Source organism: Aquila chrysaetos, chromosome 2 (genome assembly GCF_900496995.4).
Source record: "Aquila chrysaetos chrysaetos chromosome 2, bAquChr1.4, whole genome shotgun sequence".
NCBI lineage: Eukaryota > Metazoa > Chordata > Aves > Accipitriformes > Accipitridae > Aquila > Aquila chrysaetos.
Genome location: NC_044005.1, coordinates 42009177 through 42022830, shown reverse-complemented (window position 1 = coordinate 42022830; position 13654 = coordinate 42009177). Strand labels below are relative to the sequence as shown.

Sequence of the window (13654 nt, the reverse complement as noted above, 5' to 3'; positions counted from 1 at the left end):
GGAATGCTTGGGGGGAAGACAGACTTTTGTTGACTTGCAGTGGTTTTGAGCTGTAAGAGAGAATAGTGTATCTGGGAGTGGCTTGGAAGAAGTACTTCTCATATAGTATATTTCTACCAGTAACTAGGGAAAAAAAAAAAAAAATTAGGGACAGCCTGCATATGTAACTATTCTGACCATGCAGCATGTGTCCCATGGATACACTTAAATGATGGTAATTGGTAAATTCAAGTTAGCCTACTCCTTGATGAAAGATGAGTTAAACCTCTTAACGCAGGGGTAGCTATAGTATGAACTGCAGCACATGCTGCTTGTGCAGCAACTTGCAGAAGTTTCCTCTGTGAAGGCTATATGGTGAAACAATTTGCCATTTACACAATGTAGTGACTTCCAGTTGCTAATTCATCTTTGCTGCACTTGAAACAGCAATGCACTATCTAAATGTTGATTGAATAGATGGATGAAAAGTGTATCTGACTGCAATGGAAAATTGAGAGCAAGTGATACAGATATGAAAAAAAAATACATGAATGGTTTATATTGTTAACTAGGATAACATTTTCTACCTCAATAATTCCAAAACTAAAAAGTTGCAAGTGTAATTGTGCATGGAAATAAAATTGTTTTATAGTGTCACTTGTAGAGGGGGCGTGGTGAGAAGGGAAAACTGAAACTCCCAATGTAAAACTCTGAACAGATTACATACAGTGCTGAAATGTACAGAACAGTGTTCTACTAAGTGACTTAGTCACAGTTATTTATTGCTGTGAGCTAAAACATGTGAGGACATCAGCCAGTGTGTTTGTTTGTTTCTTTTTTTTTTTTTTTTTTTTTTAATTGAAACAGGAATAGTCTTCTGGAGCAAATTTGGTTAATCCAGGACTAACTTAGCACCATTCAGTATTTTGTATGGTGTTGTCCCCCTTTTAAAAAAAATTTTTGATAGCTGTCATAACTCCAAGGTAGCAAAGGAGTCTAACAATGAGTAATTGAGAGATTTCTAAGTGTACTAGTGATCACATAAGAGAAATGTTGACTTACTACTTTTGGAAGTATTTGAGAAAGTTAAAATTTTTTTTTTAACAGCAATGCTAACTGCATCATTTTTTAAATGTTCTGATCTACCCTTTCTTCTTACACATCTTTGAATAGACAAAAGAATCCTGACAAACAAATGTTTAAATGAGAGAAGCAGCATGTCTGAGCACTGGTATTTCCAGTTAAAAAAAAAAAAAAAAAAAAACCAAAACAAAACAAAAAAAACCCAAAACCCCCACCATAACACAATATTGCCAAGTATGTACATATTGATGATAGACCACTCCTTTCTAGTTGTCAGAGTTGGTGAGTTCAAAGGGGAAATCTGCTAACTGGGGGGGTTTGTTCTGTGGATGTCTCATGCATGGCAAATCTAGGAAAAAAAAAAAAGCTAATACTTCAAATGGGATTTAGGTATTGGGTGGAAGGAGCTAAAATTTAAAACAAGCCTGGTGCTTTAAACTATTCACCGCTGGATTTGCCTGTCATAATCTGTGGAGTCTATTACTATGAAGCTGAATAGATTTCTGACCATACAGGGCCTTGCATTATGGTAACATGCAGGTTATGTTCTTAAAGCACTTCCCTAGTTATGTCTTGCAAAACAAAGTAGCCTTGTAAACATTGTCTGCTGTCAGCCACTTCTTAGAGGAAGCTAGTAGTTTTTCTGTGAAGTAACACCTGGAATGGGGGTTCTTAAGTAAAACTGGTTCCCTGATGAATGATGCATCACATCGATTCTTTGAATAAGGAGCTGATGTTCCCTAAAACACTCTTATAATAGGTATTACTATGCAAGAATTGAAGAAAGACAGTGACAGGGTGAGAGAACTAGATACCTCTTCTGAGCATCTTATAAAAGAATTACTTATCACTAATCTTAATTATAGTTGTTACATTGGGGAAAAAGATTGGCACAGAGGTCACTACTTTTCTTAACTGCAGATGGCATGAGATGTTGAGGAGGTTTAATGAATACACCAGCAACTTTAAGGAGTTTGCTGTCCAAATGCCTTTCTTGTCTAATGCAGGAAAGCTGAAGTATAGAACAGTAGTTAATGTAAGACAGTCTTGTTAGGAATAAATGCATCCGTGCTTATCTTGTGAAGAATTGTATTTAGTACAGCTCCTACTTCACTGTTTTGAGAGTGCAGTACCTATTAACTGAACTGCTACCACAGTGTTGACATACTCATATCCTCTGCATTCTCAAAGCAGTAGAAGTATAGCTGTTGCCAACAACTGATGGAACCAAGTACCTGAGTGATGGTTTTCAGCGGTAGCTTAGTACTACTTGTTAAAGTGACAACAGCAGCAGTTACACCAAAATAAACTTGAACTGATTTTTTGAAAATTATTTACTAAAATAAACAAGTACATTTTCCTTTTCAGTTTAAGTTACATAATTGCATACATTTTTTTAGTTCTTTCTAGGTGCTTTTGGTAATAAGGCAGCAGCAGTAGGCTAATGACTAAAACTTTCAGCATTGCTCTGTACACAAGGAATCAGTGCAAGGATATTATATTTTCCAGCAATATACATTTTTACTGAATACACTGAAGGTGAACCTCATTTTTATTTGATACAGCTCAAGCAGAAGTGGACTGTAGTGCAATTCTTGCTTATTGGAAAAGAAAGCCTGTACAGTAAAATGTAAATGAAGGATGTTCAAACCATGATTTGTTTACCGGAAGCAGTTAATAAAATACTTAACTTAGCCACAACTATTTGTGCTTCATAAAAAACTTACACAGGTTATAAACTAAAAGCTCATCTGTAAAAGTTCTTCTCTGTGGAATAGTGCTTACTGCAAGACATACAATGTTTCAAATCTGCTTTGGTGATAGAACTTCCATGTGCTATCATGGAAAAATGTTTCCAGAAGAAATAATCCTCTTAAAATCAATAGCCAGCTTCCTGACAAAAGGCAGCTGGCAACTTTGAAATGCTCATTCCCTTTCTCTGTGAAAGAACAAGCCCTGACAAAGGATAACATGTGTTGTGTTAAAAGCTATAGTGGCACAAAAATCAAAACTGGCCCCTGGGCAGGTTCATCAGCTCAATACCCATGTTCTCTAGTTCAAGTTTATTCAATGTGGCCTTAACAGACCATATCGGACTACTAGAGGAGGAGTACTCTGATCATCTCCATCAGTCTCGGTTTAAGTCAGTGAAGCAGGTGCTTCAGCCACTAACTCTTCTTACTGGGAATACACAGGGTCGGAACAATGATCATGCAAACTTCTTCTTTGTAGCTGTAAATCGTTCCATGTACTACAAAGAAAACAAAAAAACCCCCTAAGATTCAGAAATTAATACAAGATTCATTACTATTGAAAGCAGCTAAGCTTCTGTTCTCAGACTCAAAAGCTCTCCATCTAAAGCATATTTTCATTTCCAGACATAACCATTAGAGCTTTAATTTTAAACAAACAACCCCTCCAAAAAAAATTTCTGCCATTTGCTGTAAATCAGATCAATGTTCTAGAAAAAGTCCTCACAGTGCTGAACAGTCAAATATCAAGTGTTAAGGATGAACTAACATCAAACAGTTAAGAATGCTGCATAATAGGAAGCATCCATTATTTTTTGTCCCAAAGTGAAGACACACACCGGTCATCATTAGCTACCCTTCAAAAGATGCTGAACTTCAAAAGAATACTGATCCTGAATCCTATGAGAAAGTTAATCTTTGAAGAACTCTTGAAATTCTTTTCAGAGGTCAGTTACAAATCCAGTACCAGTGACAATACCGATAGACTGTTTGTGCTTTTATTCACCAGCATACAAGCTTAGTACTCTGAGGAGGTACTGGGTAAGGACTTCACCAGAAGCTTCTTTTTTAAAGACGACCAAAATAAAAGAAAAAAGACACAAACCTTGTCATAACCTTCCAGTTCTCTGAGTTTCTTGATTTCAAAGAGGTTGCCTTCTACTGCAAGCAGTGAGATCTGGGAATCACTGAGGATACTTTGAGGAAGCATGCTGAGTTCTAGACAGTTTTCTTCTAAACGCAAGACTTTGAGGCGTGGACAGTGGGAGATCTGCACTGAGATCTGTGAAATCTGGTAGAAATAAAAAAACAAAGAGAAATGGGATTAAAAGTTAGTGATCCATGATTAAAGGGATTTGTTTCAGACTAACACGGACAATTACCATGTTGTAAATATAAACTACATTAACAGTAACTACTTAACAACAATGCGTAAGCAACGATAATAATGATCAAAAATCCAAGTAACTTTTTTTTCTTCCATGATGACAGGCAACCTACACAGCTATTTTTCAGATTCCTACTCAAGAACTGTTCAAATAATTTCTGTGTGACTAAATTCAGGATTTGTTAGTTAGTCAAATCAGGCAGTTGGCTGTATCAGTACCTAAATTCTAGTTATGATCCCTCATTTCTGTTGTGTCCAGGAGATGTCTTTTAGCTATGAAGTTTTGATGGTCTCAGCTTATGTATGTTCTGTGGATGCACTAAGTCCAAGATAAACCATGTCCTAAATCTACATGCCGATAATATCTCAGTTACCAGACCTGATTCTGATTCAAATTTAGTTCGATAGCCTGCAATTCTCCCACAGTGTCGGGCACGTTTTGGATCTGGTTTTTGGAAAGATCTACCACATCCAAGTGGCGAAGACCACAGAGTTGTGTAGGCACAGTCCGAAGCTGGTTCCCAGAAAGGCTCAAGGTTTTGAGAGCTGAAAGTTGTCCAAATGCAGACGGTAGCTGCCTCAAGTGATTGCCATTCAAGTGTAGTGTTTCCAGTTTTTTCAGTTTACACAGCTCCTCAGGTAAAGCAGCTAGAAATAAATGACAGAACAAAGAGATGACTTAAACAAAGAACAGTAAACATTCATACCCATTTAATTCAAGTAACCTCCTGCATGGAAAACAGTGCTATATTACAGTAATTTCTCACAGGATTCCTCCCCATTTTCCGATGAAGGCACAGATCCCTGCATAGAAACTTAAGCCCAGTGACAACACATGCTTTTTAACCATCTTTCATAAATATCTTAAAAATAATCTGCAGACAAGGCAGACCTTCAAATCACAGGCTGAAGATACTACTCTGAGAGGATTTTAGCCAATCAGTTATACTCCTTACTAACCACTTTGCCAATGTATTCTATGACATCTGAAGTACGACGCAATTCACAGCTTCAGGTCTGCTGCAGCCCTTTAAAGGTATTACTCAACTTACTCAAACTTAAGTTCTCAGGTAATTCATACCATATCATACCAGTATTTAAGCCTCACCAGGTAAGCTCTGCTGGCATTCATTCATCCTGCATTCTACCTACATATGTGTATAACCTGTAGCACTCCTGAGTTGCACTATAGAGTCAAAGATGTTTGTAAATTACATTTGTTTTTCAAAAAGGCAGATAATACACAATTAACACATAAAAAAGTTAGTTTCTTCACCTCGTCCTAATTTTTCCATAAAGTTGGACGTTTGTCCAACAGAAACAGTAACAACCATTGAATGGCCAGCAATATTTTCTACAGATCTTCATCATCATCTTCCCCTGTTCTCTATGCAAGTACTAAACCATCTGACACTGTTAAACCTTGAGATCAGACAAGTCAGAGCACAGAAACATTACGGTTTTAAGTACTTACATGTCATTGTAAAACTGATAATACAACTAAGTTGGCAACTAGTTTTGAAGAATTTATGGGTTTGGGTTTTTTTTCCTGTACATGAATTCCAAAGGTTTCAGCTTAGGTGACTAAACTCCCCATTTACATCCTGTGAGAGTTAAATCATTGAATTTAGTTTCTGATCAGAAAAGTCAGGTTATTATTTTTAAAATCTGTGGAGATATTAATTAGCAGGCATACTCAGTTTGTTGTTGTTTAGAACAAGGCTCTTCAAAAAGGAAAATCTTCCAATGAGTGGTGGCAAGAGCTCTATTTTGTTGTTCGACAAGTCTATTGTCCTTAAGTTACTTGCTAGCTTCTGCAGATCTTCAGGAAACTACAGGGGACAAAAAAAGATACAGCATTTAAACAGCTGCTACAACTTCAAATGTTCAAGTTACACAGCTTAAAATTCTAATTGAAATTTGTATCGCTATTACATACTGTCATATGTATCACAATGCCCAGTCACCACAGTGTGCAACTAAGTTGGCAAATTCGCTTAATACATATTTTTTAAAATATTTTTTCATCTGAGGAAGGGAAAAGGGATATAAAGGAGACAGTCTAACATCTAGGAAGAGTAGTTTTTAGCCCAAAGAATTTAAGTTAAAAAGGAAGAAGTAAGTATATCATGACACGAGCTCATTTATGTTTTAGTCTTCTTGTGTGTTTCTCTTAAACATGCCTGTCATTAAAAAAATATTCTACAGCTAGTTAACAACTCTATATTTTAGCAGAGTAGGACTGGGAAATTTTTCTATTGCTTTCTTTTTTAAATAATTATGTAAACCATTTTCCTTATTTACATCCTGTAGCACTTTATTCTGGACTTGGCACTGAGCTGAAAAAAAGAAAAACCTAACAATCACCATCAGCAAGTACTGGTCAATAGGCCAGTGGTTTTGATTCTCCTTTGGTTTGGCAGAGGAAAAGGGAAGAGAGAAGGTAGGATAGTGGAAGAAGATACTTCAGAAAAATCTTGGAAAATTACTGCAGTATAGAGTTATTTTGGCTATCCTGTGAATTGTTACTCAATTTATGGTTCCAGGACATTCTGTGTTTTTCTGCAGTTGAGTCAAAGTCAAGACAATTTCTGATATAATAAACTTCAACATGCTTGCAGCCCAGTGAACAGCCTGTACAGACTATGCATATGACTACAATTAAATACAGCGTAAGTATCTATACGCGGCAAATTGTGGAGTATCTTTCTAGGTAACGATACAGTTATAAAATTTACATTTTTTTTCCCTCAAGTTTACAGCCCTTTTTTTAAAAAGCACAACATCATAACTAGTACTTCTTGAACATACATGCACTCTACAGCATAAGCTCATAAGCACACAAGGGCCCTCTCAGATAAATCAATCCTCAATCAGAAGATAGTGCAAGCACAAATCTGCTCTGCACAAAGGAAAAGAAAATATTCTTGAAATAATGTCACTATTTATGAGAAATACATGTATGCAGTGCATTGTGACAATGAGGTGGGAATTTCCAAAAGTGTCAGTCATGCACACAAACAGCCACGTTTCTGCTACAGTTACGTTACCTCTGTAAGTCCCTTTCCAGTTAGCTGAAACACACCAGTTTTCTGTGCTGTCTCCAGGTGGGCTTTTAATGCACTATTTCCCATCCTAACAGTTCTCTGTCAAGCGTACAGAGCTTGAGTGATAGTCTCAACCAGTTTCTCTCGGTTACTCTGCGCTGGAGAACTGCAAAGTCTCTGTGATAAAGCAAATGTAAAAAGTCATTTTATGTGCAGTCTTCAGCACTACAAGCATTTCAACATACTAAAGCATTTCACTGCTGCATTTTCATCTCCCTCATAACTAAAATGTAGAACTTAAAAGATGTACCTAGCTTAAGATGCCTTCATTACAGCAGTTTGAATATTGAAATGATGCAACAACTGCTGTTAAGACTAGGTGGAAAAATTGCATACTTTCCACATTTCGCCTCTTTCAGGGCCCAGTAGTGCAAGGAGATTCTCCATGGAGACTGGCCGTGATTTCAGCGGCATCTCCCAGCACTGACCTGCTGTACTACACTTTTATTCGCTTTTTTTGGAAACGTTTGTTTCATTTAGAGACTTAACTCCTTTGCTGTGACTTCAGACGCAGACACACGGCATCCGCCTCCCGTAACTCCAGCAGGGTTTAATCCCAGGACAACCTACGCCGGGTTACAGGCCGAAGGATTACTGCCAGGTTTGTAGCCGGGAATAACGCCCAACGCAGCACGTAGACAGCCGGGACCAGGAGCCCCAGAGAAAGCAGCACTCCCTGCCGCGACGGCTAGAAGCGGCCCGGCGGGACCCTCGGCAAGGGGCGAAGCCAGCAATGACCCGCTGCAGGCCCCGCTCCCCCCGCCTCAACCCCGCCCCGGGCTGCTCCGGCCCCACAGGGGCCGCTCGGCTTTGGCCCTCGCCCCCCGCCCCGCCACCGCAGGCAGCCCCGGCCCAACCCACCTGTACGGGCGCCGTCGGCGGAGCTCCCCGCACCCTCCCCCGCGCTTCGCGAACCGACGCTCCACAATCGCTCACCGGCTCCCCCGGAACCGGACGCCTGTCTCCTTTTCCTGTCACACTCGACATGGCGGCTGCCCGCCGGCCATGGGTGCCGCCATCTTCCCGAGCTTCCGGGACACCCAGCATGGCGGAGCGTCGCAGCTCCGCCTCGGCAGCCGTGGCGGCCGGTAGACCCAGGCCGGGCGGGGCGGCCGGATCCGTGAGGAGGACGCTGGGGCTGAGCCCGCGGCGAGGCGCCAAGGGCGGTGTGAAGCGGAGCGGCGATGGTGAGGAGTGGAGCGGCGGCCAGGCCGCCCGCCGCCCCTGGGAAGCGGGGCAGCCCGCGGCGGCGGCCACCCTGCTGGCGCGGTGCCTGGCGGCGGGCGCCGTGAGTCAGGTAACGGGCCCGGAGGGGACCGCGCAAGCTGGCGGCCGCGGGGATCAGAGTCGCGTAACAAAACAAAACAAAAAAACTACCTGCGGTAAAGGTTTGGAGAAGCCGTGGCTCAGGTGCTGTGGCGCAGCTCTCCTCTTCCCTCTGTGCCCGTCCTTGGAGCCCGTGTGTCCCGCCTGCCTTCTGCCGCCGGGCTTTCGTAGGTGCAGCAGTGCCTCACGCTCCGCCGTCGGGTTGACGAACCTGTGCTTCGGTGCCGTACCCCTCCGTCTCTTGAAATAAGATGGCGTTGAAAGCGCTAAACCGTGTTGCTGTTTGCGTTAAGTGCGTGTTCATTTGAAAGGCAGAGAAGTTTTTCCTTTCGTTGTGGGATCTCCTTCGTTTCTGGCTGATGGCAGCTTTCCTTACTAGGAATACCTGTACCTCCTGATGTGTATTTTTCTGGAGCGTAGACGTGATGGGCTTCTTATGCCCTGTAGTGCGTTCCAGCGGCATGCAAGGCAGTATCCTTGGGAGTGCCCTCATACTGCCTTTTATGAAATTTTATTTTCACTCCTGTTCATTTTCCCCAGATAATGCACGTGTTTTACGAGTTGTTCACATGAAATTTACTGTATTGCATCGTGCAAGAGATTAACAGTAACTTTAGACTATTAATAGCCAGTTTTGAGAATTTGCCTGATACGTTCTTGCTGCTGACTGCATTTTTTCCCATTGTTTTCCTTTCACAGGAGACATTGGATTTAACCTGTAGAAAAGCCCCGTGCTTTGTGAAATTCTCAGAGATGGAAAAAATGGCAAACATTCAAGCTGAAATCAATGAGGTACAGCCTTTACTGTTGTCAGTGTACACTTATCACTTCAATACTTAGAGATAACACATGACACCTGTTGAGGTATCGGACTGCCATGTGCTGTTGTTTCATGTTTTGCGGGTTTTTTAACAGTTTAGCTGTGTAACGGTTGGCACTTTTTTCCCCAGTGGACTGAGTTGTCATAAAGAAAAGAACAAAATTATGAAACAAAAGGTTTCGGTATAACTGGAAAGACGCAGCAGCCTGCATCTTTGAAGTGTTACCTGAAGTTCTCTGAAGAAACTGAAGAACAAATAAGAATTTGTAGTTGACTGTAATTCACAAAAATGTTTCTTTATAGGCATCTGGACCCTTCTGTTGGTTAGCAACAGGTAACCACAGTTATTTCCTACTGCTTGAACGGCTGTTGGGTTGTATTTTATGATGATGTTTTCTGAGCATTTGCTTGCTGGTACAAAAACTGTGTTTATGAAGTTACACAGTGTGGGATCTGGCAGCTACAAAGCGTTACTGCAAAGCAGTGTGACAATTCACCATTTACTTTTTGGGAGAATGAGTTAAACAGCTGGCATCATCCTGTATTGACAGGCAGAAGGAACGAACAGTTTTCAGCTCCCAGTAAGGTGGCTATTTAGCCTCCTATGCTGGAAGGTTTCACGTAGAAAGTACTCTCCCTGACAAATGTTCAAGGTGCTATGAGTGAAGCAAGTTTATTTTTGTCCTCTCCTCGGTGATCAAGAAAAGCAAAGTAACAGTTCTCTGTGTATCCTGAGAGACTGATATGTCATGCTCTTCTGTGCTTTACTCAGTCTTCTCTTATCTATCCAAAACAACCACAAGTCTTTCAGCCACAGGAAGATATCTGCTGCTCTTGTGCTGGTTTATCATTGGAAAGAATTAAAGCTAGGAGTTTCACTTGGGAGCGCTTCTCCCACAGCTAAAAAAAACCAACACAACACAAACGAATGTTTGCCAGAAAGAGGAAACATGGGGCTGTGAGAGGTTCTTTAGTAGAACATAGGCTATGAAACTGCTTTGTAGGAGATGTAAGTTTCTGTGTTTTAGGAATGAATTGCAGGACCTGTCTTTTCCAGCACAAATTCCCAATAAATCACCAAATTGTTTAGGGTTTTTTTTTAAACAGTCTTTTCCTATTGACCAAAAAAGTCCCACCTAGTAGTAGAAACACTCCAGAGAGCGTGGTACCGTGCTCTCATGCAAGTGTTCACTCTCTTTCACACACACGCTCTCCCCCATGCTCCCATTTTCTCCCTTTCTACTTCCTCCCCCACCCCAAGAGAGTCAACAATATCTGGATAAGTATGTTGAAAACACATTTTCATTTGATGTTATTATTGTTGTAGAAGAAACTGAAAACTGAAATTCTGCAGCTGGAGAAGGAGACAGCAGACATTGCTCACCCTTTTTACTTAGGTAAGTGCAGTTGTACCTTAGAAGAAACAAGAGTGTTAAATGACTTCATCAGCAGATTAATGTTTTGTCTGAGTATGTGACATTTCTAGAAGTTATTGCAGCTGTCTTAACTGGATGGCTTGTTAGAGGTGGCAGGTGTTTTATTAGCCCCTAAAGAATGTTTCCATACTATTTGAACTTGCACCCTCTGCTGTGTCAGTAGAAGCTCCATGCGTAACTCACTCTCCAAAAAAGTTGTGTGTGTGGTCAGCTCCCCAGGGTCAGTGGAGTATCAGTTCTGAGATCATCAGTAACCTGATTTGCTTCCCTTGGCCTGTGTGCTACTTTGCTGCTTTTCCAGTAACTCAATGTATTTCTGCTGCATCTATATGCCCCTAAAGTTACTTTGATTTTTATTTTAGTATTTTGGGAGCATATGTATTCATTTCTTTATTATTTCATACTTTTCCCACTATGATTTCATGGATGCTTAAAAACATTCTAGCTTGCTACTACTGTGTTAGGCTAATGAAGTATATTGTAATACTTCAGTGCTATGGTATAGTTTAAGAAGTCAGTTTCGTCTCAAAGAGTTTACTTAAAACTATAGACAAAGTAAAACAATTAACAAAGCTGTATCTCTAAAAAGTAGGTATTATGACTTTGAGGCGCATGCTGATATTAAGTCCTATACAAGCCAACAAAAGTCATTCTGATTAATGATATCTTTCCTGAGTGTAAACTGTCCAGTGTAATAGATCAGACTTTTTCTTTGTGTCTTTCTCTAGAAGAAATTTTGCTCTTGTTTTGGTAGGACAACAGGTTCAACTTTGCAATTTTATTTTATAGGCAAAAAATGCGAGATTTTGCAAGATATGAACGGACACTTGGAAGCCATACTGAAAGAGAAGAGGGCTCTTAGAAAGAGGTTGATAAAGCCCAGATGTCAAGAGAGCCTGCCTATTGAGGCTACTTTCCACAAGTAGGCATATGGAAAATAATTGTTCTTTGTTTGCATGAATCCAAATTAATTTGAACTAATAGGCAGTAAAAATCGCATGCTTTCATTCACTTTTCCATTGATAAGAATAGAAGTAAAAAATGGTAGCAGAACCTCAGCTAAAAGCTAGTAGTTTACTCATTGCGAAACTCATAGAAAGGTAGTGATACATATTTTTACGAATATTTGCTTAGGTTGTCAGTCTTATCTTCTGAAGATTACAGAACAATTTGTGATGTATTGTTTTAAACAGGTTTGTTAACTGCTTGATTCATTATGCTTCTCCATAGGTAGGAATTGTTAACTTTAGCATTTGGTGTCTTCCTTCCACTGTGACTTGGATCAGAATAAGTGTGTGAATGATTCCCAGACATGCATGGTACATGTTTTTAAAATATAGTCCTTCTTCTCATGGTCTAAAAATCTAGTCCAGTTACTGAAGAAGTGCATGTTCACTTCTGTAATTCCTGCCCTGCTTATTGCTGAGAGTCGTAAGTGTAATTGCAGAGAAATTAACTGGTTGGTTAGGAACTTGCATAAAACTCGAGAAGAGGACTAAGAAAACCCATGGGGGAAAGAAATAAGAGCTTGGAGGTATTAAATCCTCATTGTTTTGCACAACTTTTGAGTAGGGGGCTCATTCTTGGTTACAGGTATGTAGTAGAGTTGTTGACTGAGGCTGTGACTTTCATTGAGAAGCTTGAAAGCCATTTGCAGGCCGTAAGAAGCGTCCCTCAGATACCGAACATCATGAAGAATATGGTGAGTAGCAAAAGAACTGAGTCTTCAGTGTCCTTCAGCATTAAGAATTCAATGCTGTTTGGTCGTTTAGGTTATTTTTATGTCCTGCTAGATTGACAGGTTGTATAGAGATGAAATTCAACTCTTTTCTGCTTCAGAACACTGCTTTGACAAAAACAGAGGTGCTCGTGATGGAGTTGGAGGAGCTGGCAGAGCAAATATTGAAATGGAGAGAACAGCAAAAAGTATATTCTGACAGCATCTGCAATACTGCTGAATTGGACTTTGACTTACCTTTAACCTAACAAATAATTTTCCTCAAATAGGATGGCTATTCAAAGAACTACCTTTTTATGGTCTTCTGTGAAAGCTACAACATAGTTGTGCTTTAATCCAACAGGGACTTTGTAGGTTATATTTCTGTTCTTATGTAACAGATCTCCCACTATTTAAGGAAAAAAAAAGGACAATGAGCAGTAGCTCATAGGAAGACAGACTACTGAGAAGACTTTTACGGAGTTCCTTTTTGAAATAGTTGGACAAGATTCCCTTGGAGCCTGTATCTTCAGTGCAAACTTGTTTTGATATTTCTTATGCACTTGGTGTAGTGTTTCTCTTCATTTTTGTAAGCATCTTGATAATACACTGTATTTTGTATGTTACTATAAAACTTCAATAAAAGCACTAGATTTCAAGAGCTCAGTTTCTTGCTTTTTATTTTGTTATAAAATCCTATAATTAAAAGAACAGTGGAAAGTCTTAGGTCCCAGCTTATTCTTCCATAGGAGTTCCAACCAAGAAATTTAACTAGTTTAAAAGTTACAGTTTATTATGGCTATGATGTGGTTTTGTGGGAAAGCAGGGAATGGACTCGGTGATATATGGCAAGTCTATGGATTTGCAAACCACACTTCTATGATAGTGATAAATATATTCTTCAGTCTCACCTTAACTGTTGCTTGCCTTATTTTCATTGCCCCCCTTAGAAAAAAAACTTTTGTTCCATGAGTATGAGTGACAGTTTAGCAAAAGCATTGATTGTTACAGTTTGCAACCTTAGCAACTTTTATGTCGTGAAAAGACT

At 40.0% G+C, this 13654-nt stretch overlaps 2 protein-coding genes across 7 annotated transcripts; one reads left to right on the top strand and one right to left on the bottom strand.

Annotated features, from left to right (window-relative positions):
• Positions 1-2378: 2378 nt before the first annotated feature.
• LRRC57 (leucine rich repeat containing 57) lies at positions 2379-9081 on the bottom strand. 6 transcript variants are annotated; one of them, XM_030038110.2, is made up of 6 exons: positions 8685-9081; positions 7251-7424; positions 5897-6032; positions 4580-4848; positions 3919-4104; positions 2379-3313 (listed from the first exon to the last, which is right to left on the bottom strand). In XM_030038110.2, the coding sequence occupies exons 2-6, from the start codon at positions 7332-7334 to the stop codon at positions 3272-3274; spliced, it is 717 nt and encodes a 238-aa protein (XP_029893970.1). In that variant the 5' UTR covers positions 7335-7424; positions 8685-9081; the 3' UTR covers positions 2379-3271. The 6 variants fall into 6 exon arrangements, with proteins under 6 accessions (XP_029893970.1, XP_029893978.1, XP_029893964.1 ...); XM_030038118.2 differs by having other exon boundaries at positions 7251-7405; XM_030038104.2 differs by lacking the exon at positions 8685-9081 and adding an exon at positions 8169-8292.
• On the top strand, positions 8274-13265 carry HAUS2 (HAUS augmin like complex subunit 2). The gene is made up of 6 exons (XM_030038088.2): positions 8274-8604; positions 9333-9425; positions 10781-10850; positions 11679-11811; positions 12483-12591; positions 12729-13265. The coding sequence occupies exons 1-6, from the start codon at positions 8293-8295 to the stop codon at positions 12873-12875; spliced, it is 864 nt and encodes a 287-aa protein (XP_029893948.1). The 5' UTR covers positions 8274-8292; the 3' UTR covers positions 12876-13265.
• The last annotated feature ends 389 nt before the right edge of the window (positions 13266-13654 follow it).

Bases quoted from the DNA above. Each gene is read 5' to 3' on its own strand.
- LRRC57 (XM_030038110.2), bottom strand. From the start codon at position 7,334: ATGGGAAATAGTGCATTAAAAGCCCACCTGGAGACAGCACAGAAAACT. The intron at 6,033-7,250 runs GTAACGTAACTG...TGTCCCCTGTAG, and splicing joins CTGGAAAGGGACTTACAGAG to TTTCCTGAAGATCTGCAGAA. The intron at 4,849-5,896 runs GTATGCCTGCTA...ATTTATTTCTAG, and splicing joins TCTAAACAACAACAAACTGA to CTGCTTTACCTGAGGAGCTG.
- HAUS2 (XM_030038088.2), top strand. From the start codon at position 8,293: ATGGCGGCTGCCCGCCGGCCATGGGTGCCGCCATCTTCCCGAGCTTCC. The intron at 10,851-11,678 runs GTAAGTGCAGTT...TTTATTTTATAG, and splicing joins TGCTCACCCTTTTTACTTAG to GCAAAAAATGCGAGATTTTG. The intron at 12,592-12,728 runs GTGAGTAGCAAA...TTTCTGCTTCAG, and splicing joins CGAACATCATGAAGAATATG to AACACTGCTTTGACAAAAAC.